Raw genomic sequence first — 26,982 nt, 5'->3', positions numbered from 1 at the left:
AAGTAAACGATTAATTCCCAATTTGTAAAGTTTTAACAATTAGTATGAGAAATAAAAATTACATGATCTGAATTGATGAAAAAATTCTCTTCATACGTACAAAGGAGATTAAAAAATGCTTTGAAAACCAGTCTAATGCATCAGTTACAAATATTCTGTTTTCAATAACTCCCACCAGCACAATGGATTGATCCTCTTCTAAATGTTATGCACATATAAATATATCATATGGCTATTTCATTTGTGATACATGTTATTTGAATATATTTTTAGCATAATTTAGTTAATTTTAGAATATTGATAAAAATATTTAATTTAAAAATATCTTTTTTATACTAAGCAGTATTTCCCCAAATTATTTCACATCCTGACATACAGCAAATGGAGAGTCTTCTAGCAATTATTCCTATTTGCTACCCAGTTTTAGAGAAAGCTATTGAATTCCATATGAAATATCAACTTGTATAGCATGTAAAGTAACTTTGGTGAATCTGTCACTCAATTTTGCTAAAGAAATAGATTTTAAATAGTTTATTTGGTCTTTTTGGAAGACAGAACTGTATCAGTGGTCTTACAGTAAACCTTTACCGTATCTGGATATTCTTCGCTGTATAAAATTTGAAGACACTTTCCCTACACAAAACTATCATGTCTGATCTGCAAAAAGAAGTAATGGAGACTGCAACAAGAATAATAAATTATTAAGTTCAGATACATCCCATTCTGGGAACAATGTACCTGTAAGCTTTCTAAGTGATAAGAGTATTGCTGTTGTTGAAAATGACAGTTCACAAAACACCTTACAAGCGATGTGCATTGTGTACAGGTTGGGTCTTCTGTTTTGCAATTTTCCAAAGGATTTATGATTCTTTTTTTTTTGTCCTGTTAGGATGCTTCAATTGCCCACAGATTCCATATCATGAGAGAAAAACATCCAGAGAAGTTCAACAGTAGGTAAGAATCTGAAAATATATGCATAGAAAAATATTTTGTTCTTTGAGGGGTTAAGTTTTGCACATCTTTTAAAATACTGATTCTTATAAAAGAGAGGAAATTGGTTCATTTTATATTAAGCATATGCTTCCAGACTACTTGTAGTGTAACTTTTTGATATCTGGTATTTCAGCTGAAATGAATAACATTATAAGTAAACTCTTCTCACAGCTGAAATGTTTGTCTTGTAAGGCTAGCATGGACAAGATGAAACGTGTTTGTGAGGATCCCTGAGCTGACACTTTGCCATTAGGCACTGAAGAACACTTCTTAGGCAGCTGCAGATGGTGATCCTTATGTTTCATTCCCACACTCGCACTGGTACATTGACAGAGGGCTCTTCCATGTATACTCTTAGTAAGGGCAAGTGAATGCCATTTTACACAGAACTGCTTTTATCACTAAACAACTTGCTTCTATAAAAAAAGTCAGGAATGAGACTTTGCATCTGTTTCTTGTGTTGCTCTCTGAATCTTGAGTGCTGTTGCAGAGCTTTTCTGGAGATTAAAAATGCATTACGTTTACTGTAAATTCAATATTTGGTTTGTTGAGTAGATAACATTCATAATGCAATGTTTATGTTTATTTCTTCTTATTTAGGTAATTTAGCAAATAAGTTTTGGTGGGTAAAAGCAACATTTCAGAAACTTTAATTAACATTTAAGGACACATGGGGAGAGAAAAGTAAGATACAATATTATTTGGAATAAACAGAGAATGTCTAGAAATAATTATTAACACAAATGTTTTGTCACTGTGAACCTAACCATAGAGTGTTTAGTTTTCCATGAGGGTGACCTGGAAAGTCTCCTGTAGATGCAAATTTTCCTAGACCGTAGATGATAAAATACGCTGTTTGTTTTCTCATCTAAGAGCTGTATAGAATTATGTTTAAATATGTTTTCAAATTATCTTGCTTACTGTTTTTTTTGTTCAAAGTATGTATTTTATAGCTAATAGTGAGAATGGGGGTTTCTTTTTCGCAAATACTCAATTTGCTTAGCATCTGTACAATGGCATACTGTGAACCCAAGTGTCTGTTTCTTTTTAAGTCACATAGTAGTACATATTTGTTTACTATGACCTCCTTTTCCTAGCTCTGGTGCTTCTCATTCTGAAAGAATTACACTATGATAAGATCTGAACTCAAGCCTAATCTATGCATCCCAATGTACTGTACTCTCCCAGCAGGACTAGAGATATTGGACTTTTAGCAAATGATGATATTCTAGGCCCTGAAGATGAAGCTAGTTTATCAGTGGTCTTTCTGCATATTTTCAGCAGCTGGCAATTATAATTTATAAAAAGCTCAGCTAATAACATGAGTTTCAGATCAGATTTCATGTCACAATAAATCATATGCCATTAATAACATCTGCTAGCAGACTCACCTTGAAATTCATCTATATTTTAAGGAACCTGATATTTCTAACATTATCTTAAGGAAATTAGTTACAAAAATATATAGTCCCAGTCCCTACATACTTTGGTACGGAGATATTGAAAGAGCTTGAAAAAAATGAAGATTCTCTAGATATATAAAAATTATTCAGAAAGGTTATGGCTTTCTAAAAAACAGTACAAAGACTTGAGCAAAGTATAATAGAAAACGATACTTTAAAATGTGTTTTCTTTTTTATAGTGAGGAAAAAAAAGGGGTTTTCTGTGTTTGTTCAATAGAGTGTTCCAGATGATGTTTGTTCACAAACACTTTTTTCATTACCACTTATTTGCGTGTTGAAATAAGTCGATAACATGTTGCAGCAGAATTTTCCTGGAGGGTATGAAAAGAAACCCCTTTTTTAGTTGTCTGCTAAGCCTCAAATCTTAATTCATCAGAATGTAGAATTTTCTATGCAATCTAAATTATTTAGGCTCAGCAAGTTCAACTCAAGTCTGATTCATAGTGGACTCCATAGTTAACAGCACCTGCTCCTTTGAAAACCCTACATTACTCATTTGAAAATCCTACAGTCACATGGGCATATCTCTTGTGATTTTAAAAAATAATTCTTTTTGCTTTTATGTTAGTTTCCTCTTGCCTAATTTTCCAGCATTTTAACTTTCACAGCTATCATTCAGAGCAGGTCCTTCCACTGAGGTTCTACTCTGAAAAATGAACATGTAAAAATTTAAAAATTTTCCTTACTGAAGAGAAACTTTAGGTTTATATTGTGTGCAGAAGTCTTTTGAAATACACAGGTGTTGTATTTGCTTCAGTGAAATAAGTTAGATAAACTTTGGAGTTAGGGAATCTTTCACATTTAATCCTGTTAATGATCCTCAAATTCCTGAGGATATTCCTTGCCACTCTGATCCCAAGGTTTATGTGTAAATAGGGTGAACTAATAGGAAAACTCCTGACACATTCTACTTGTGTAGAAGCAAAATCTTCTTCTACTTGTTCATCTTCTCAAAATGAGGATGAAAGAATATTTCAAGACTTAGAAAGGCTTTTTTTTAATGACTACTAGCCAATGTTGTGGCATTCTTTGGAACTAGATCATTAGTTCTTGGGAACTGTGTCATATTTTCGAATTCCACAGTGTTCACAGATTTTGTACACCAGCTCTTAGTATTACTGATTTAGTAAAAATAAAAAGTAATAAATTTATTTTTAGATTTCTAAATTGTCTAGAGATAGTAAGACATAAGTCTTTGGAAAATCTAAGTTAAAGTACGTATAAATATTCCTGTACTAAAAATCCACATTATCAATTATTTTCTTTGTAATGAAGCACCTGGTTATTTGAGTTTCTCAAAAAACTTAAATCAAGTTCCTTTGTGAAAAAGACCTTCTGTTTTCAGAAGCTTAATTTTAAATGAAAAATTAATTTATACATGCCTTAATATCTTGAAAATGTTATACTTGTAAGCTGTGATATGGAATGGCTCCATATAGTTTTCCAAATAAGGCTCAGCATAAATGTCTACCAGTGATTTTAAAAAACACATTACTTGTTCCTAAACCCAGGTCTGGAAGAGAAGAATTCTGGTGGTGGTCAAATAGTAAAGAATGGAAATGAGTAGTAGCATCCTGAGCTCTATCAAAATAATGGATCTTAATATGCCATTTTAGTTATATATTTTGATCATAAATGCACTTTATCAGAAACCAGGACTGATGTTGCATTAAGATTTATAAACCATATAAAGGTGTTTATAAGGTTCCTAAACCCCAAAATCGGTCACATTAACCCACTCTACAGGTCTGATGTGCTCACAACCTTGTGCTGGAGAAATCAGTTTGCTTCCCAGCATCTTCTGCTTAGGAGTAGGGTCAGATTTTCCAATGTAAGTGTGGAAGGCCTGAGTTAGTGCCAGTGGGGATAAAACTTGCAAAAGGCAGTATTTCAAGTAAAAGTATCATTAAACTAGGACATTCTGTTGAAATAATGATTCAGTTAGGCCAAAATGCCCTACAGGGAGATCTGTGTAAACATCATAGGCTCGATGCTGGGAATAACAGATGTATGAGTTATGTGACTGGAATATACACAAGGAAACAAAGAATACTTTCGACAAAAAAATAATTCAGGTTGATGTTAGTGTTTCTAAAATCATACTCAGTTCAATTAGGTGCACTAATTTGATGCTTTGGCATCCCGTAGCATTAAAGATATTTCTTAGTCTCAGTAAACTAAAGTTGGATTTATAAATTATATTTACAGTTTAAGTACATTGTCTTTGAAGTTTCCAAATACCAATTTCTATCTTTTATGAAGAAAACCTAAAGCAGAAAAAGCTCCTAATAACTTCATTTACGTCATATTCCTGACAATATACTTTTGAAACTTCCTTTCAACTTCTTTAATTATGCTTTTCATTTTTGCTGATACTTATACATTTAATGTCTAAGAAAGTTTTTATGTAATAGAAAGTACTGATTTACATTGTGCAAGTGTTCTCCAGGAGAATAAGGAAAGGCCACAGTAAGAAAAGGTAGGAGAAATGGCAGATCATCGAATCTTTAGCATTATTTTGGGTGTCCTGACTTGGGTACTGCACTTACAAAGTAGTTATAGCATCATATCTTTAGTTACATCCAAAGAAAAAAGGAAAAAAAAATCCTGTCATGCCTACTCTGTTACTGTATTCAAAGGCTTTATTGTAAGGAATGTCTAGTCCTTCCTGAGAGCAAAAAAAAAAAAAAAAAAAAAAGAACAGAATTATTCCACTTTAGTACTGGAATTGAAGGCAAGTTCAAGTTTTGTGACTGAAAGTGAAAAACTCAGTTTAAAGAAAGAGCAAAATCAGTTATGATGGGGTAAATTGAATGGTCTACGCTCAGTTGTACTCAGCTTTGGTTTAAGTTGACTTATTTTAGCTTAGAATCAAGCAGTCAAAGTGTTTCATTTTGGATAGAACAAAATTGTTTTGATATTTTCATTATTCTTCCAGTTTTTAATTTTGGGTGATGGAGTCTCTTGGATTGAGTAACAACCACATCTTTTCAGTGAATATACTAAGCATCAGCACAAAATTTCTAACTTTAATTGCAGACATTTCAGCCTCTCCTTCAACCTCTCTCCCCTTCCTGGTTGTGACTGATATGAAAGTGTTTAGAAAGAAGTCCTTGGCCCCATGGAGAGACCAGATTGCAGACATCTGTTACCTGTCCCATTCAACCCAAGGGTTCCTTTTCAAAAAAGGATAAGGCTCCAGGGAACAGTACCTCTGAACTCAGGCAGCATTACTGCAATTGTAGTCATCAGAAGCAAAGCAAGGTGAAAATATTTGCAAGAGAGCAAAAAGTATTTTCCCACAGGCGAGAGATGTCTCATAGTTAGGCAACATACTCTGCCTAGCTCTTGGTTATAATGCTTATAACAGAGAAAGAAATAAAAAAACAACTGGCTTGTTCTTTTGTCAGACTTTAAACATGTAGTAGCCTACCTTTAGTAATAATACCAGAAACATGTAATGTGTGCTTGAGTTGTGACAAAGGAAGACAGTTGGAGCATAAAGCTGGTTTAGCCTATCTCTGTCTGCTGTCTACAGAGCAAAATCACAGAAGTTTGCATCTGCAGTATCTGCACCTCTCTCTGATACAAGATTTCATGTTTTTATCATTTCTCTAGAAAGTTCTAATGGGCTAAGGCCCTCTGCTTGAGAGACTTCTTACTCTGTTAAACATTTTTCTATAGCAGCTATCTGGGAGGCTGGTGGTGTTGGGGAACCTTAGGTTCAGACTTATAATGACTAGAGGCATTGTGATGTATAAAATTTATGTTAAGCAGGAATCCCTATGTCCTAGGCATCCCCTGGGATTTCAAAGTCCATCTCTGAAAGCAGTGTGCTCTATCAGAACATAAGCAGAGCAATGAATTAATTTTTGTATTCTCAGGGTCTGCAGCTATCAAATTCACTACTGCAGGACTAAACTGGGTTCAGGCTTTGTCGGGCACTTCCATTTGAGGGGATCACCATTCTGCACTTTTAAAAACAATTGTCTGGCATATATACTCTTACAAGATATGGGAGCGTTGTCTTTTTTTTTCTTCAAAGAAAGTTATATATTTATGAAATAGGTAGTGATACCCAGCTTTTTAAAAAACAGTTTCTTTAGAAATTGTTAAGTGTATCAGGGTTAATGTTAAAGGGTTAAAATCATAGCATTTTTAGGAGACAGGACTATTTATGGAGCAGAATCATACAGAGGGATTGGCCCAGCATGCATTGTGGAAGTAACAAACTGTTGATTCACAAAATGTCTATACATATACTACAGTCCAAGGTCAATAAAATCTAATTTTCTTCAACTTGCATCAGTCTAGTTAAGAAATTTATTGCAGATGATGTTTCCTTACTGAGTGCAGGTCATTGAACCTTTTCTATGTATTGAAGTGCCTAGTGGATGTTTTACACATTCCTTAATTAATTAAAGTGATCGCCTTTTATTACAATGTCTTAAAGGCAAATATAACTCTGTAGGAATTAATTCTTGGTCTCTTCCACAGTATAGTCATGCCATTTGAAATAAGAGTGAAAAACACAGTGGTAGAAAAATTTTTCTAACTTCCTTAAATTGTAAATTCAGATGTGAGAGAAGTCTATAGTAGATATGCAAAAACTGTAACAAAACTGCTAAGCTACTGCTTGCTGTTTGTTCACACAGTACAAGTAAAAGTGTTGATGAAGTATGGTCAAGTAATTCTATACCAATCAATAAGGTTATTGTTCTTGTTTTTTCATGGACACACTAAATAAAGTACTTTGTAATAAAATTGGGTTTTATCAAATACTGCTTTTTTGGGGGGGGGTTTTTTGAGAGGCTTATAATCAGAACTAATGAACACTAACATGGATTTGCAGCTTCAAGCTTCATTTTGAATGAATTAATTTTCAAATCACAGAAGAAAATCGCTAATCTTTACATAAGTTTGATGTGGCTATAATTCATGTTTACAACAGATGCTGGGTTTTATAAAGAGTTGAGCAGCAGCCCTTTCTAATATATATCACAAACCCAACAAAACCTCCTTTCAAAATTCAGTTAAGATTGCTAAGTGGCCACAATGCAATTACATATAATATGATTGACAATATCCAGTCCATTAAAAGCAACGAAATGAATTGTTAAGGGATAATTTTTACACTCCCTATTTATTAAACATAAACACATTACTCTTTAGTACAAAGAAATTAAAATTTAATCAGAAAAATGAAAACCTTTAGATTGAACTGTGGGTGCTTTATGGTGCTTTTTTTAATCCTTTAATTCTGGTAATTAAGCCCCTACTACAGTTCCCGTAGATAATGAGGAGAACCCAAATACTCCTTTAGTTCACCACAGACTGACACAATATACAGCATGTGCTTTTACTTCTCTTGTTCTTAAACTCACAAGAAAATGGGTCCTAGATTTGCTTCAGATCCTGAATCTTGTGACTAATATACTCCAGGTTTCAACTCTACACTCTGCAATTGTGAGTTGGTTTATATCATATTAGATAAACTTAGGTAATAGGAAAGAAAATTTTGAGTAATTTAGCCAGTCCTCCTAACCCTATCTTAGTACTACTGCTCAAAATTCATTTTTTAATTACCTTAAAAGTAATGCTTTCAACCAATATGTCAGTTCCTGATTAAGTAACCAAGGTTCTTATCTTCATTGATTGTATAACTGAAGTGATTTTAAGTACTTAATGTATCAAATAAAGAACCACTGTCAACATCTCCATCACTTGAGATAACATTTTCCATTACCCTCTTTATCCCATTTGAATGTAGTTTTCCTGGCCCATGTCTATGTGTTTTCATTTAAGTAATCTGTCTGTTTTCTGATCTAATTCCAAGTGCCTTATTTTTATTGCAATAGGTTGCATAGCCCTTTCTAAGAAGTGTGCAAAGCTAGAGGTATTTCCAGTTTATAATATGAAGTAAAATATAATTTGTGTATCTTGGAAAATAAGATAGTCAAGTAGATCTCTCTCAATTAATGTTCTTATTCTCTTCTGATTTATATCTTCATTTTATTAACATAGGATATATTTTTTCAAAGAAAATATTTTGAAAATATTTGGTTTATATATCATAGAGCAATTCATGTAATGCATTTCTATTAAAATTGAATGATAGATGCAACTGTACAATAGTGTCTTTGTTATAACTGCATTGTTGCTATCATTGCCTTCAGAATCATTTTGGAGTTTGGTTTTACTTGTAAAATAATACCAACTACTGCTTCTTTTTATTTCCCCTGATAATGACACAATTATATAATCAAAATTGAGAGGTATTTGTCTTAATATTGAAGACATCTTTAGCATTGATATAACCAAACTTATATTTTCTATTCTTTCATATTTGCATTTTCTTTTTTTATATTTTTTGGTTATGTAATGATAGCCAAAATATTAATTTTTTTCAATATCTTTGTCTATGTATGTGTGTCTTTGTGACACAAATTTTTAAATACATTTTTAGAAAAAAAGCATAAACCAAAAAACACCTGAGAAAATGTATTGGCTGATTTGGTGATTTAAAGGGAATGGCTCTTGCTTTTTCTGATTTTTGACACTACTGCTATCGAAGCCAAGTATATCTAAGAGATAAAAGTGGTTTTAAGTTCTATTGTCTGTCTTTCCCTCATGATACTTCATAGACTGCCTAAGAGAAGTTCTGATGTGTTTTGGGAATACTATTTTGGTCATGTATGCCTTTGAAATGAAATATTATCATTTCTTCTGTTCTTGCCATTCCTAAGACAGTCTTACTCGTATTAGGATATTTCTGTGTGCTGTCAGGTCACTGAAGGAATTCCTGTCTGGCTTCTCTTACAATTCTGTTGCTGAACGATTGGCAACTATTGATCTACAGCTGCTTCTGAAGCAGAATATTAGTGGATGGTCATTTTCTCTCTCACTGTCAACATTGACACTAAGATCCTGCTCTCAACTCTTCCCTTTGTCACACAGAGAAATTGTGAGAATTTAAAAAATTTTGCCAGATTGCTAAAACAGAAATAGTTCATGTTCAATTAGCCCTCTATTTTCCCTTCAGGAAATCCACATTGTATATATATTACCTGCCTTGAGCTTTCTTATGTTTAGTTCTGGTTTGGGGGAAAGAGTCCAGATCAACAAGGCATGTTTGCAGATTGTTGGCTAAGGGATCACTATACCCCTGCCTCCTTCCAGTACTTGATGGACTACTTTTAAAGGAGTACTTTATGGGGAAACTGCCAAGACAGGATACAAGATGGACAAAGAAATATGTAGGAACAGTGTCATTTTGGTATTGTTTCTCAAAGTTTTAAAGATCAGGAGTTACAAAATTCTGAATTTGTTACTGATCAGGAATTGTGAGAATGATCTTGATGTTTCTGCTGTGTTTGCATGCCATGGCATAAAATGGACCACAATAGGAAAAGGAGAAAATCATTGGACATAAAAGCTGTTGTCTAGTAGATACTAGGAATTTATTAGGATTGGAAAGTTTTGAGTTAAATCCAGTTTCAATCCCTGTAAGTCAGCTTAGTTATGGAAAAAATTAATACTGTTCCTTAGGTTGAGAAATTAGTATTAATTTAAAAACTAACATTGAACTTAGGTTATTTTTTCCCCGATGAGCTAAAATTCAGGACCAGAGTATCATTTAAATCTACGTGACATAGGTAGATGTGGTAAAAGCTACCTAGAATTTTAATTTAATAGTAAGAGGAAGAAGTTGTTAGTTTTGCCTTTTTTTTTTTTTTTGGTTTAAATTAGACTTAGGGAGCAGCTGCAAGTAATATGGTTTCCTGATTCTTGAGAACCTTTCAGTTACACTGTTTTTAATAAAGATTTGTCCATATGAGGGACAGCAAGGTCTGCTAACCTTTCTTGCAGCATGCTATTTCTGAGCCAATTATGAAGATGTCTAAAGGCATCGAATGCTCTTTGGAACAGTAACTTTGTGATTTGGGAGTATAATGGCCAGCTGGAGAACTTTCTCTGTGGTTAGCATATCTGTGCTCACAATATATAAAAAACAAGGGCAGAATTGATTTTTTTTTATGAGCTAAAATTCTTCTTGGATTTTTCCTTATAGTTATGGTGATATATTAATAACTATAGTAACAGCAGAAGTAGCAGAAGCTTCCTAAGTGTTTTGGATTTTGATAGCAGAGCCCTGAAGGCTGTGTTAAGTTGTCAATCTAGGGTTTTTATCAAGATTTTGTTGATGTTCAAAGAAAGAAAAAAGTGTTAATCAAAGAAATATGTTCTTCTTGCTGATACGGGCCAGCTGACTATTCACACTGAATGAAATCTTCAATATGTTTAGCTGCTTTGATTTCTTAGAGAATTGTAGTGTAAATCTTCACTGAAAGTGATTCAGGGACATAAATTTAATTGCTAAGTTTTTCTGGGCTTTTCAAATGAAACCTGAGAGGATTGACGTAAGTATGGCTTATCCAAAAAAGCCTTGCAGGAGGAGAGCTGCACAGCAGCCAGGACACTGCAGCCATGGGGCTCTTTTTCCACTGGCATCATAAGGCAGTCAGCCAGGCAGAGGGAGTTGGGACTCAAATCCCCCTTCTGACAAGGAATAATCAGATACACTCACTCAGAAAGTGTTTTAAGTGATGTTTTAAGTTTAAATGTTTTAAGTTTAAAGTGACTAAACAACAAAATAGGAGCAGGACTACAACGAAAATTCAAAGTCCGTAGTTCTCAACTACAACAGAAACACAGATAACAAGCAAACAGTTGGGAATTAGACTCTGTCATGAGGTTGCCAGGTGAAGATGCAGTGTTGTATTATTTAAAGTCTGGTGAAATTCCGAGTTTTTACTATATTGCTCAAATTACTGGAAATATTTATCCACTACTTTAGTCACACATAAGCAAAATAAGTATCCTGGAACCTGGACACCTCTGCTGCAAAGGTGATGGTTTATGTGTTATACACCAGCATCTGCATGGCAGAATGAGGGATTCCTAAGTGCTTTTGTTAAATCTAGAATAGGAGAGCAGCAGCAGGAGACAGTAAGCCATGAACTGCCATGAAGAGCTGTGGTGCTAGCTAGGTGAGTGGACACTTGGAGACAGACAAAGCAGTAGACAGTAGTAAACAAAGATTCAGAAAGAAGAGATTTGCATGTGCTTGAATTGAGAGGGTATAAAAGCCTGGGGGTGCTTTGTTGGGGGTCCCTCCTCGGGGGAACCAGCCTGAGTTGTCTCTCTGTTACTGCACTGTAAATAAATTGCATTATAGAATGAGACATCTGAGTCTCTGCTGTGGGAAACCTAGAGCTGAACTGGTGAGGAAACCTGGTCTGACCACGTGTGTGTGGGATATGGAGAGAAGTAAGCACCTGTCAGCCTACTGGATCTACCCTCTCTGAAGGGGCTTTGGTCCCAGCAGTGGCAGTATCTGGTGTTGGGAATGTGACTGCCAGGGAGTCTCATGAATGGTCAGACTGGGTAGTTTGCTTGACAACCTACAACGTGCAATGACACTAAAATTGTAGAATGAGGGAATATAGGCATGGTGCAGAACAGTCTCTGTCAGAGAGGCATATTAGACACAGCAAACACTGCCAAAGACAGAACTGCTTAGAGGTACAGAAAGAAGATGCCTGTCAGGGCTACTCTGAACCTTCACTAATTCTGACAATTTCTCAAAATGACAGTCACAGTTGACCTGTGTAATGAACTTCTAAGCTGGATGGCACTGCAAGGTCTGCATGAAGCACAAGACCACTTGTTTTCCTGATGTTTAGGGTGGATTTAAACTGCTAAAGAACAAGGCAGTATCACTATGGCTGTTTTGCTTGTGCTTCCAGATCCATCTGAGTTGGCACTAGCTCTGCCATTCTGGAAGGATGCTCCATTACGAAATGGAGATGTGAGAAGTATTGGATAAAATGTATGTGTCGCAGACATCTTTCATGAAAAATCCTTTCTTAGGATTTTTCCTTGTGAGAAGCTGCAGTTTCAGGAACTAAAGTAAACAATGGTTATCTGCTGCTGTGGAATGCAACAGGTAGACCCGTGATTGGTCTCCTGTGGGTGTTTAGATTTCTTGACTACTCATGGCAGAGCTGGCTCTTGCTCTGTCTGAGACACAGATCTTTGTTATTCATTCTTTTCTATTCTTAGCTTAGCTAGCTTCTGAAGAAACTTTTTCTTTTCTATTGTTTTTTAATATAGTCTAATGTAACATATATCATAAAATAATAAATCAAGCCTTCTGATCATGGAGTCAACATTCTCGTCTCTTCTTCATCTTGAAAACCCTTGTGACCACAGTCACATGTATGCACTGGTTGAGTACACTGGATCATAAGCTAGTGTTCCCTGGTTCCCTGTTATACCAGCTTCTTAGTCCTTTAAAAATGTATTTTAGCTGTCTCTAGTGAAGAAAGTCTTTGAGATTAAATTTTAACTTAGAAATTTGTTCTTGCTATAAGGCACACTCATCTTTTCCTTCCTCTGGTGTCTTAGGACTTCTCTTGTTTCTCTTTCTGATTTGACTCCTTTTTTTCCTTGCCTTTCTTGACTTAACTTTGTTCCTTCACCTTATAAAATAATCAAGTACAGCAAAACTGTACTCTTGGTTAAGAAGGATTTCCATTTTTATTATAAAGCTAAATTAAGAGCTACTTAATGCTCATGGTTTAGTATTTTAATAAAAAGGGAAAGGGAGAAGCTGATAGAACAAGAGCAAAGTGCTTTTCAGCCATGTCTCTTACCTAAAGTCTTAAATGCTGCTTTGTTTTGTGTATTAGTCTTTTCTGAGACCTGTATAGTATGTTGTCCATCTTCTTTGTAACACCTTTGTTCTTTGTGAAGTAAGGTGTAAATTACATGTGGTGTACGCTTCTACCAGAAAACTCTTCAACAATGTAAATTTAAGCAATAAAACCATAAGTATGGCCATTTAATGCTCTGAACTAGTACCACACTAAAATCTGTAGCTTGGAAAAGGATATATTCAGTTTCTGTGCCAAGATTTTGATGCACAGTGAGAAGTCTGTGAGAGCTTCTGGAAGTGCAGTCCCTTTTGAAAGCATATAGAGAAGGAATTTTCTTCATGGAAGTCTGTTCAGAAGCATGAAGCTAAGTATCAATGCCACTGCAGACTAACTGCTATCCAGCTTTTCTAGAATTACTTACTTTTATGGTTTTAGTTTTTTTTGAAAGCACTCTGACATATCTAACTCTGAATATTATCTTGTTCTGTTGTCCAAGAATTTAGATTTGGAAATAAGGACAGACTTGTTGCCTGGCAGTGTCAGACTGTATCACTGAAATCCTGATCTGAATTTTTATATTTTTTATCTTTTGTCCAAAGACATGCTTTTGGTCTTCACAGTTGTAAGCTAAAAAATGCAGAGAGACAGAGTTTACTATAAAAACAATGACTTCAGATCTTGTTTCATTAAATGAGGTACTGTCTTGTACATTAAAATTAAGTAACCTCCACTATTTCAGACTGGTTGTCTTATTTTACAGACTAATGGTAATGTCCCATGTGTAATATCACAGAATATTGAACAGTTTTTAGGGCTGGACATATCTTACCCACAAGCCACAGGATGTGAACTTTTAACTGTATCAGATAATACTTAAGGAAAATCAGTATCTTTATATTCTTAATCTTATGAAATTCTAGATTGCCCATGAGAGCAAAGTATCCTGCTTTCTGGAAAGAAGAAAAAGCGTGGAACTAGTAAATATTCCTGGGAGATAGTGATGAGCAGGAAGTAGTTTCCCTGATGTGAAAAAAATAAGAACTTCCCTTCATGACAGAAAGAGAGCTTTGCCTCTCTTGCAGTTGCTGCTACACTGAGAACTACAGTGCTTGCTTAAATAGGACAGTCCCAGCCATAACCCCTGATTAAGACTCACCTTCTCCCTCTGTGCTGCTTAAGTAAAGTACAAGTTGCCTTGTGCCAGGCAGCTTGGGGTTTTGCTTCTCTGTTTGTTAAATGGTGAATGTTTATTTAAAGGAAGCAGAGCACCTGAACAGTATAGGCTCATCCGAGGGACTTGGACGATGATTGTGCTGTCCTGCTACCAGGGTGACAACTCCAGCAGGTAACAATGAAACCTGTGGCTAGAATTGCAGAGGTAAGAGCAGTTACCTGAGATGTTGGTTATTAATTTATGCCTCCAATGCAAATATGGTATACACAGACTGTGTCTCCTAAGTCACAGGTGATGTACGTTGACTCACCAGAGACAATTAATAAAAGGTAGTTAAGTATGCTTTAATATGTAGCTTTAAGCTGATATTCCATCTGTTAGCTAACAACTCTTTCTAGATGAAAATTCCATTAAAATTGGCTTCATTATGTGTAGGGTCTTTTTTTGGTTTCACTGCATAATACAGCCTAATCAAAAATAGCTAAAAATAATCTAGTTTAGCTCTACATGGAAGTCATTATATGTATCCTCAGAGGGGAAAAACCCAAAGGTAACAACCTGCACTATATTTTTTTATTGCAATGGCCAGTGAAATAAAGTCATTATTTACTGGGGAGCCCAATAGGATTTCTTCATATAGGGCCGACAATATGACCCTGTATTGGTTTACAAGATGGTTTCCTGTATGTATTTACAAGCTGTGACGTTCTGCAACTACTTCATAGAAATTCTTTGATTATATGGAGGTCAAATTTCAGTCTTAGGTAGATTGATATTTTAAATAATGATGTATTAAGTATTTCTGTCAAAATTTCTATTTTTTTGGCATAGGTCAGTCTAAAGATTTATTCCAGGGGCATCTTTGGTAGCCCTTCAGATTTTGTTTGTCTTGGTTTTATCTTCTAGGTTGCAATATAGAATAATAATTTTCAGTTTTACAGAAAAAGAGCTAGACATAGAGAGATATTAGTTTTGTCTCACTGCCTATGATCAAGATCAAAAAGAGAAAAAATAAATTACATTATCTACTTTGGGTTTAATGTACACTTTCTATGTTGGAAACTAGTGAAAATAGTTTAAATGTTTGCTAAGATATAATAGCTCACCTTGATAAAAAATGCACGTAGAATATATTTGTTTCTTACCATTTTAGAAACAGTTGCTACCCTCATTTGTACTTCATAATCCACCACAGTGAAGGCTTAATAGACCATTAAAGAAACGGTGGGAAGTTAATTTTAATATGTAATGGTGTGAGGGGTTTTATTTTTTTCCTTAATACAATGAAGCTTCTAACAATTTTATTTGCGAAGAAGATGATTATTTAATAAAGTGACAAACTGTCCCACTGATAGGATACATTAATTTTCTTCTAAAGCTGTTCCTTGTACTCCATAAGAAGGTGATAATTAGGTTTGCAGATTAGAATAACATAATCAGACCACTTGTGTGGATGCTTGTTAAAATATATTTTCCTCTTCATATAAGCCTCATAATAATTAAAAACTGTTTAAAAAGAGAACCATTCTTTTTCGGTATGGACTTTTTAAATGAGTCCTAATAATATATCAAGTTATTCTTAAGCTAATTCAACTTTTTAAAAGGTTAGTATTTGAAAAAGAGTATGGGAAGTGATTAACTGGTGAGTTTAAGTACTAGCATTAGGTTTTGCAGGAACACCTACAGTATAAAACAGTGCTCATTCATATCCTGATTTAATTTCTTCCACTGTCACTCCTGATTGTTCCATTTAATCTTTCTTAAGTCACATGAAATTATCTTGTATGTGTAAATTAACAATCCTTTTCTAATTTCACTGCAAACTTTTAACACTGTCAGAGAAAAAAAATACACTGGCAGTGATTAATTCTCTATTTTAAGCAAAACTAAATGCAGTTGCTGTTGAGGTAGGGTGCACTCCAAGTGATATTTTTTTGTTGATTCTAGACTCCAATAAAGGCAGTGGAGAAATAGCAATGAACGTGAAATGAGTGGTTCACATCTAAACAATCAGGTCTTGGGTCTATCACATTGAATCAGTGTAATATTCACTGACCTTATGTTTTAAAACATTGAAGCCAATTTCCTTTGCTTAGGATTTGTGTAGTATTCAGTACTTCTTAAAACTAACTTCCTGGCCTAAGCCCAAGGTGAAAAGTGCACGGCCTAAGATCATTTAAGTGTCTTTAAGTGTTCCAATTCCTATACTTTTAATAAGATTAAGATTTTTTTTTCCTGTAGTTCAATGAAGTCTTATTCTAGGGAAGAAGGGAAAGTGTATGTTTTGTTTTTGTTGGCAACAGCCTTGAAATTAATCCTATGCTAAAGAATAAAAACTGTTTTCTTAGTATTTCATCAGTGGGTGCAAACTTTCAAGGTCCAAGATGTTTCATTACAGCAGTTATGATCAGTGTGTTGATAAAGGAGGGCTGATTTAAACACTAAAAACCCAGCATGTTCTGGCTAGAAATCACTTCCATTTCAAACAACTGAATGTAGAAAAAAGTGTTACATTATTAAATATTGCAATCATCTAATTTGTACATACATTCCAGTAAGCCTTACTTTGTGTGCACAGTTCCATATGTATATTTGATATAATGACCTAATCAGCTTCAGGTTGTTGTGGGGACATGTTTTATGGACAAGTAAAAAGTAATCAGGTTCTTTTTATTACCATTATGAAAGAAGTGAAAGAATATTTTTTTGTAGTGCTAAATATACATACAAAAAAGGAAAAATATTCAGTCATTTACAAAAAGGGATGCAATACTGACTGATTTAACAGCAGTAGATTAATATTGTAGACTCAATAATGAAGGGATTTATAAAATATATTTTTAATATTATTATGTATTTTTTTATCATTGTTGGATATTAACAAAATTTTCTTGCCATGTAAAGTAAATCATATGACAAAGATTAACCAGTACTCTTACCCAGAAGTTGATCAAGATCAGCTCTATAGGCCTATAGACCAACAATTTACAAACAACTGACCCTACTTCTCCCTTTCTAAATAGATGATTCCCCACAATCATCATGGTAAATAGCTACTTCGAATAACATTTTACATAACAGTTCTAGATATTTTTGGTAGAAAAAGGCATGCTCATAAGGCATCCCAAAAAAAATTAAATTTTTTAAAAGTCATAGAACTATGCAGGTCTTCAAGGTAGCAGTTATTAGGTATAATCCCTTTGTTTTACACGGTGCTAAAGGAAAAGGTGATGTAGGTGGGATGTTCTGAGCATATGTTTTATCCTTGGTTTCCAGAATCCATAGCCTGGTGAGGTGAATGGCAAACTTTTCTCTTAAGACTTTTGCCTTTTATAGGTAAGCAAACAGCCTAAAGACAGCAGGTTTATCATGTCAAATTCTCTCCAATGGATTCTTAACACAAGGCCACCTGTGAAATGCCATAACTGAAATGTTAATGAAGAATTATGATGGTCTCTCATCAGTTTACAGGCTGAAAGCTTCTCTATATATGGCAAGATTTTCACTGTTTGAAAAAGGACCTATAGGTGGGAGTAAATGTAGAAATCTTGTTACAGCTCTGTGTACTGGCCTTCCTTACATAGGAAATATTGCCATGTTGAAAGTAGATGGCTTATAGAGTACCCAGCTTCAACTCCAAATTAAAAGAGGAAGTGCTTACAGATCCATGATGTCCTGCCTGATCTCTTGTTTTAATGTTGACTTAAGAGGCCTGGGTTTGTCTTTAAAATAATAATTTGTACTTTAACACCCTAGAAATAATTGGAAAATTAAGGAAGAGAATTTAAATTTCAATTATATCTACATCATTAGCTCTATGTGTGTTTATTGTTGCTCTCTCAGAGTCCATGAATATATAAGAGCTCAGATGAAGCCTTCAAAGATAGTGAAACAGGTGTGTAAAGATACATAAAGGTTTTCCAGGGAGCCTAGGACCAAACTGATATCCCCTGGAAATCAGCCCAAGGCATTGACTGTCAAAGGATACGTCATCCTTTTTATGTATGCTAGAAACATTTGCATTAGCAAAAATGGGATGTAATTCGAAGAAAGATTTTATGAAGCAGAAATATGTAGTGAGCTTTGTCCCTTTTCCCCTTTGCAAGAAAATTACTAATCTGACTAATTATTGCAGTGTTTATTGATTGCATTACTAACCCAAGTCTTCATATTGCCGCAGGGGGCAAGCAGACTGGGCTTTCCTAAATGGAAAAATATTGAACATTAGCAAGATTATTGTGGGACATTTAATGCTAAAAATGTCTATGAGAGTTATAAAGGTTAGAAAATTTAGCAGGTCATCACAGTCTTTTTCTTATTACTCAGATTGTTAAAACATTCAAGTGTTAAATGAGAGAGGGGAGGAAAAAAGGAGAAGACGAATGATTGGGAGATACTTAATTATCTGTTTCTTTAAAGAAGGTGTAGTCAGGTCCAACCTCATTCAGCTGCCAACACTTGCATAAAGCTGCTGGAGAGAGCTCCTGTGAATACCCAATTGCAAGGCTATAATTTGAGATAAAATAATGCATCTAACTATACTGTTATCAATAATTGATAGGCACTTACGAATGTAATTCATTGAAATCTCACCTTTGTGGCCCAAACTCTGCCACTCTAGGAAGAAAGAAACATAACAGTTTCTTTCTGGTTTTATCCAAGTCATTGTGTGAGCTTTATAGGGGATTTAACTGGTAAATTGTACACAATAAACATATAGAAGAAGCCTGGCACGGAGTAGAGCCTTTTAATAACAGTGTCTGCAATTTTTTTTGTTTCCTTTTACCCCTCTTTAAAAATACATTTTAAAAAACACCACTTTGTTTGGTTCCCCACTAAGACTAAGCTTTTCTTTGAATGTCATCCATTTTCTAGAATTTTTAAAAATTGAAAAGCTTTGCCCTTTTGACCTGCTAATACATCTCAGTCACAGTTCACTGCGAAGCTGTGACAACACACACAGTGATAACAAGGCAGGCTGTTACATCCTCATTTTTTTAATCTTGACTATATCAGCATTACTGTGACACAACTCATCAGGTTTGGAATAATGTAATTAATTTATGAGATTCCACATAATTAAACTAGTCACCTGTGAATATATCCAAAGGGATCTTTCGGTGCTGTTAATCTGGATATTTCATTCCATTTTTGTGTATAACAGATTAAATAATCTGCATATTATTGGATGAGTGCCTACAATATTATTTCTAGTTTAAGCATGCCTCTTCTCTCTTTTGTAGAGGCTAACAAATGAGGAGATATACCAGTATTACCCCCTATACCACATTCTTCTCCTGCCTCAGTTCTGTAGTCTAGAGACCCAAAAAGGAGAGTAAGTGATGTGGTTCTCTTACACAGAGGCATATGTATGAACAAGACATAAGAAGAGATCATACACACAATGTGATGTTTGCTCTTTTCGTGAGTGCCTGAAGCTCAGGGGGAACAAGATTGTGGATAGTGGGTTAGCTGGCTGCAGTCACTCATGAGAAGTCTTTCAGAGTTGTTGTCACCCTAGGACAGTTGGGTATGTTCAAAAGCCACTTCAATTTAACTGTTTATTCTATTTGCTTGTAATTGAAAGTTATATAATCTAAAATCTGAATTTTACTGGTGAAAAATCAGCTTGCCTTGATGTTTGCCTTGCCTTCCTAATTTGAAAAAGAAAAAGAAAAATTGCATTAAATGCATTTCCATTGAAAGAAAGGAAGCCTTTATGTCCTCACCTGCAAAAAAAGCCCTCCTGGAAAAAAATGCAACAAATATAGGCTTGGCCACTGATTTAAGTAGAAGGGTACAAGATCACCTGTGAGTAAAATCAAGGCAAGGGCTCTGCAAAGCACTGTTAAACTTTCTGTTGAACAGCCACTGCTTGATCAGCTGTTAACTAGACACTTGATCTGTTGCTATCTCTAGAATAAAGGAAAGGGTTCTGTCTCTATCACATTATGTTTGTTCAGATCTTGCTTTTAAGAATTTTCTGACAACCAGAAATCATTTCTTCTTATGTTTATTTCAATGAAAATCCATTTTATATCCAATTTTAAAAACTGTATTATGGTAAGAATATTTGAACATTTTGGTTTTTCTCTTTTCCTAGTAAATGCTAAATATTGAAGGTAATTATTACAACTCTGTGTGTGAATTTCATTTGATTCAGCAGGAATAACCCTGATAAAATGCTCAGTTTTGCAAAGGTGCCCTTTCAAAATGCAAATTAACACAATTATGTTAGTTGAAAACATATTTTGGAGATATGCAATCAAAATAATAAACTAGTTAAATAAAGCTTGTATGTGCAATCACATTTGGTAAATAAAAAAATATTTCCTAATAAGAAATTTGACAAGTTTTGTTTAGTGCAATTTCTAATTCAAGTTGTACATAGTTTCAATTTTATGCTGTTGTAAAAGTGTTTCTTTGGTTTTCACGGCAAAGTAGGAGATAAACAGACAACAATTCCAGAAATGGTGTGAATTGCTTGTCTGGAGAAGAAAACCAGCAATGCATAATATCAGGTCTTTCTCCTCACTCACACACCACAGAATAATTATGTGGGACAGCAGGATTGGGGTATTGAGTGAGCACTCAGCAAACAGCAGATGCACGGGCTCAACTTTATCCTTCACAATCCCCAGTCTGAAATGCAGAGTAAATGTTTCTTAGAGCAGGAGAAAGTACATATTTATTGCAATTAATGCCACAGCAGTTCACCTTTAGATGATGCTAAAGCAAGCAAAGACTCCCAGGAAGTCACAGGGACAAGAGCATCCCTTTGGATTTGCACAGTGTGTAGTAGTGATGCCACAACTCTGCTCTGTATATGGGGTCAGTATGTTCCTTTATGCCTTGCAGAGAGTCATAAAGGAATTTGAAAATATAGTGAAGATATAATGAATTAAATTTGTAATGTATTTATCAACAAAAATTTTACGCTGTACCAGAAAAGCCATGTAAATGCAGTAAATATTTTGTTGTAGGACTGGCTTTGAGGGGTATTTTTTTCCTTCTTTTATTTTTTTTTTTTTTTTTAATATGGTACTTTGTGACTTGATTTTTGAGTGTAGTTTTTTAAATACTCTTACTGACCATCTTATCCCATTTAGTATAAATGACAATTTACCATGTGCACTATTTTGGTGTCAGACAAATCTGTCATCTGGGTTGCCCATCTTTCCTATAGCCATTAACATTATTAACAGAATTTATTAACGTTATTAAGAGAATTTAATACTTCTTTGACTAGAGAAAGCTAATTCCTTGTAAACATAGAGTAGGAATCCTAATGAAGCCACTGAAGCTGCAATGTGAGCTTTGATACTGAAAGTGACAGGAGAGAGTTGATCATACAGAGCCAGAAGGAATGTGCATCTTGTAACCTTTGACACAGAATGTGAATTGACTACATTACAATATAACAAAAAATTCTGCTTTTATGGAAATTGTGTCTGAGTAAGAAATGTAGGATTTCCTGTCTCACTAACCTATGTTGGTTAGGGATCTGCTTTGTTTGATTATCCCAGATATACACATTCTCATTAACTATCCATCCAGAGGTTTATTGTGGATAGAAGAGTCAACTCTTAGCTTTCAATTTCTTTTTACTCTAGTAACAAAAACATATTTTTTAATAAAATAGACAGAAAGAATAACCTGAGGGAGTAGTTCAAACCCTCCTGACTTAGAATTGCCAATCCACGGAATGACATAGCATTTAAGCAAAGGGATTTAAGATGGAGATGAAGAGCTATTAAGCATTATAGTCTGGTGGCACCTTCTAGTACAGAAAGCAGAGGTAAAAATCTAGAAGGGAAGTTTTGCCCTGTATTTTTCTTCTCTGTGAAGATAACTGAAGTAAGCATCTGGGACACCAAATTGAAGTTTTTGCTGTCAAAGATGATGGTGCACTAAAAGTACTCCAAAATGAACATGGATCATCAGATCCCCAAACCCTTGTATCCTTGTCTACCTGCTACCAGAAATTAATGATAAAATAATGATAAACGTAAAATCATATTGTGTAAGGGAAAGAATAGAGATATGATCAAAGACACCAGCAGCCCCTACATACCTGCAATATGAGGAATTTAAAAAAAACAAACAACAGAAAACTGAGGATAAAAAATCCAAACAATTCCAAGTGAACCCACAAGGCAGACCCTGAACTAAGGTAGTAAGAAAATCCCAGCTGGTGTAGAATAAAATTTCCCACATTGGTAACTGTCTTGATTATGTGAAAAAGAGTGGTGCTTCAGGTAACTTAGTGGTATCTGGAGTGCTGGCAAATATCTAATTTATTTATTGATTTATGGCCAATCCATAGTTAAAAAAGAGAGAGAAGAAGCAACTCTTCATCTGAGCAGGGTTACAAGTGTATCAAGGAGACAAAACAATTTTCATAAAAGAAGAAACCTCTTTGTTTGTTATAAACATATCTTAAAAATAATGTCCTTATATCTCAGATTACTGTGTTCAAAAATATCTTTTTAAGTTTTAAAGTAGTTAAATCAAGGTTCCATCTATATTGTTACTTAGAATTTATGCAAATGTTTCAGTCTTACGGTAGAAGTTGAGTTTTCTTGAAGAAATTTGAAAGAGTCTTTTATCGAAGCTTTTTATTTTGTTAAGTGATGACACGCTCAAAACTGAAGACAATGGAAAACTTTTCATGACGAGAAAGGCAGCATGATTTTATTAAATGCTATTAAACAGAACCATAACTGAATTTAATTTAATGTCTTAAAATATTGTCAGTTTCAATTTTCTAGAATCCAAGCTAGCCTAATGATAGAACATCACCTGTGGTTTCTGAATTTGTAGAATATTTTGCCATGTATTTTATATTGTACTCTTAACTTGTCTGAAACAGATGGCTTTTCATATTTGATCACGTGTTCATAAACCCAGCTTCTTTCATGCTGTTTCAATATCCAAGTGTCCTTTCCCATCCTCTGGTGCTGCTTACAGCACCTGCCTACTGCTGCTGAAAACCTAAATGTTTGTACTTTGGCCCATCTTTTGGCCCATGCTTTAAGAAATGCCTCCTTACATGTAATTTGACTGAAATTCAGGTTTTTCCTGAAAGACACACAGAACTATTTGTGGAACTGATTTGATACATGGATTATTACTTAACAAAAATTAAAAAAAAAAGAAAATGATAAAGACGTTTTGATGTATGTTTCTGACACTTCCCCTGTTGCAGTCAATCAACACTATTGATTTTGATGGAGTAATGCTCTCTTAAGTGAAGATCTTATTTTCCAGTAATGAATTTGTAACTGTTTTGACTGTCAGATGGAGCATAGCCTCTTTTCCAGTAGCCCAGGATTTATTTTTTTTTTATTTTCCACCAAGATATATCAGCTATAGCCTTTACTAACAGGCAAATGTCAAGATGCTGCAAAATATAACATTTGTAAATAATACATCTGATGTGCATTTCTTCATCCCTTGGGCAGACTAAACATATATTGTGTTCCACTTCTGAAAAATAACTTATAGTTCTGTATTATTAATGATTGCACATCCATACATTAACAAAATCCTAACAAACTGTTCCATGAGCAGCCACACTAATGAAGACTGATTTCCTACAGATGTATGTCCTGTGACCCTCAGTGTCCTTGCTGTGACAGTCCCATTTTCACATATGGTCTTAGTTCCACATGCTGCTCTGAGCTCTGTGTTTGCGATTATCCAATCAGTATTTGCTGATTTCTGGGCTTTGTTACAAATGGAAAAAGTGCCAGACACTTTCTTTAAACTGCAATTATCTTGTTTGTGTACAGGTCATGTATCAATGAAAGAAGCAGTTAATTCTTTAAGGGCTCATCAACTATTTGGTGTTTGGTAATTTTGACTGTTCTTCCTTGTCCCCACTCCCCAGTATAAATCATTTGTAGCCTTTTACAGTCAGATTCAAGTAAAATTTTGAGTTTGATTGATCCAAAGTATTGCATCCAATTTAGACATATTGTATGTGATAAAACTGTAAGGTTTTAGAGTAATTGACTCTTGAACATAATGGGTTATAATGCTGTCATTAAATGACTGATTGGTTGTTCTATGCTATTGCAAAGAAATCCTGTGGAAAAGAACGTCTGGAAAGTGCAGATGTTCATCCATCGCAACTGGGGGTAGATTTGTTTCTTTTGATGTGTAATTGCAACTGATAATTGTATAGAAAAAAAATCAGGATGTTAATGCTTCAGATCTCTTTCTCTTAACGTGCATGACATCTATCCTGATGTTGTCTGGTCTCTGACTCCTAACTTATCCCTCTCACTGAGCTCCATTGTCATGCATGCCTACTCAGGAGTGACCATTTTCAGTATTTCTTAATTTTTTGCCCGTGCTCCCCATTATCTCACCTGTTAAAGGTCTGCTGGCTCTCCTTTCCTCTCAGCACAACCTAGGATGCAGCTGTTTGTGGCTTTCTAGAAACTGTCATATAAAAATGCCCTCAGGATAACCTTAGGATGGAAAGAGCACAATGCAGGTTATTTCCAAAGCCCCTATAGGAAATATTTGGTGTTATGCCATTTAAGTTAGTCTATAAATTTTGTTAGATTTTAATATCATTTGAAGGATTAAACTTCATCAATTAATCATTCACCTAGTGTGGGTCATAATTGATTAATAAAAAACATGGCAACATTTCCTCCTTCTTAATTTTTTTTATCTTGTTAAGCCTTCATTTGTGCCTGGGCCTATAGTCCTTCATGTCTAGATAGGTGTACATCAGTGTGTGCACTGGGTGTTCCCTGGAGGGCTTCTTTCGTTCCAGGCATACCTATGGAACCTCTCACATGGGCACATGAGCCTGTCTATAGTGTGCATTTAACTTGAAGTACCTTTCTGAACGGGGGGGCACCTAAAACTTTTATAAAATAAGTAGATCCATGGGTACATTAAAAAGGAAATAACATTGCATGAAAGAGAAGGAAGAAATAATCCTAACATCCTATGATATAAAATAGAATTTTCTCAATTTGATTTAGTTTAGTTCTAATTTAATTTACTAACCATTTTATAAGACACTATCTTACAACATAACTCTTTTCCTCCTAAATATGTTTAATGTACTAACTGAAAGATTTCAGTGATTTCCTAAGTTACTCCTTGTTTCCTTTGACATTTGTCATCGTAAGGAATTTGTATTCTTTTATCCTTTGATCAAAGGATATCCTTTGATGCCCCAGATCATCATCTACTTTGATAGAACCAAACCAAATAAATTGTGTGGCTGGTCTGAAAAATACCTGTTTCAGTGATATTCTTTTTATAATATATAAGTGATCTATAGAAATGCATATCAATTATACATATATATACATATATATGTGTATATATGTGTATATATATATATATATAAGATATAAGTACATGCATCAATGGAGTGAGTGCAATTCTGTTTCATACTTGAAGATTCAAATATTCATGGCTTTCAGGAAAGTTCTGAAATAATGATAATAATAGTGAAAATAATAGTGATTATCAAAAAAGTTTGTTTGGGTTGTACTTCATGTAATCTATTCTGTAATATTTTGTTCTCCTCATATACTCCTATGTACACTGTTCTTTTAATACAGTTGAGTAGATAGGTATGGATAGGATCTGTTTATCAAACTAAGAATTCTGTGTAGTTTTGCAGTACCCCCTGTTTTCTTCCTTTCCTGCAACTTGGTATGTTTCAAATCACCTTTCAAATTTTCAAGAGAGCATCACCAAAATTGGGTAGATTCAATTCTGAGAAACCTTATAAATAATAGTAATTTAACAGAATAGACTGATCAGACACTGTACATCAGGGTTGTATAATAGTAAAACTATGAATGTTTTCTGTGTAAACTTTCACAATTGTGATTAGACGTAATCAATCTGTTTTAAGCAGATGGATAATTTCAGACTTCTCTTATAGAGGCATTTTACAGTGTATCCAAAAAAAAAAACCAAAAACCTATGGAAAAAAGATTTTTCAAAATTGTAAGAAGTTTTTGCATTTGTAGAGAATGAGTTAGGCCCATTTTCTTTGCTGTTGACAAAGTGCATTCCTTTTAATCTAGTCATTATAGAGAAAGTCAGCAAAACAAGGGAGGAAATACAGAGAGATTATAGGAAATGACTGTTTAAAATACATCTGCAAATGAGTAATGCTGGGCTTGTGCTGTAGTACACCATCAATTTTCCTTGTACTGTATGCACCAGATATGCTACACTGTTGGATTTGTCTGTGTTTTAAGTCTTATAGGTGCTCCTCTATTCCCAGACATCTCAGCATTATACAGAATTCAAGGCATGGGTTTTGAACGTGATTTGACAGGCAAAGTACCAGCTTTATAGGTCTATGTATGTTTACTTCGTAACTGTTTAGAGCCCAAGCTTATTGTTTACTGTGGTGAAAATGTGTCTTTCAAATTCCTGCAAATTCAACCAAATTAAATATTTAGTTAAGAATTAATAATGATGTAATATGTAGAAATTGATGCTTAGTTTTGGATTTCTTATATATTGATGATGTTGCTAAATTTCACAATTAGGTGATCACTCAATCTTTTTTTCTATAGGCACTAACACAGTAATGCAATGAGGGGTTAGTATCCCTTCAGATGATTTTATGCAATTG

At 34.5% G+C, this 26,982-nt stretch overlaps 1 protein-coding gene across 6 annotated transcripts in view; it reads left to right on the top strand.

Annotated features, from left to right (window-relative positions):
* DGKB (diacylglycerol kinase beta) overlaps positions 1-26,982 on the top strand; it is a 378,520-nt gene that overhangs the window by 240,008 nt on the left and 111,530 nt on the right. For all 6 annotated transcript variants that reach the window (XM_077175541.1, XM_054639423.2, XM_077175548.1 and 3 more), the window contains one exon: positions 890-954. In XM_077175541.1, the coding sequence (XP_077031656.1) occupies positions 890-954 (65 nt within the window). The remainder of the gene's footprint in view (positions 1-889; positions 955-26,982) is intronic.

Source organism: Agelaius phoeniceus, chromosome 1 (genome assembly GCF_051311805.1).
Source record: "Agelaius phoeniceus isolate bAgePho1 chromosome 1, bAgePho1.hap1, whole genome shotgun sequence".
Taxonomy (NCBI): Eukaryota; Metazoa; Chordata; class Aves; order Passeriformes; family Icteridae; genus Agelaius; species Agelaius phoeniceus.
The sequence above is the reverse complement of the archived record's forward strand: the minus strand, read 5'-3'. Positions and strand labels throughout refer to the sequence as shown.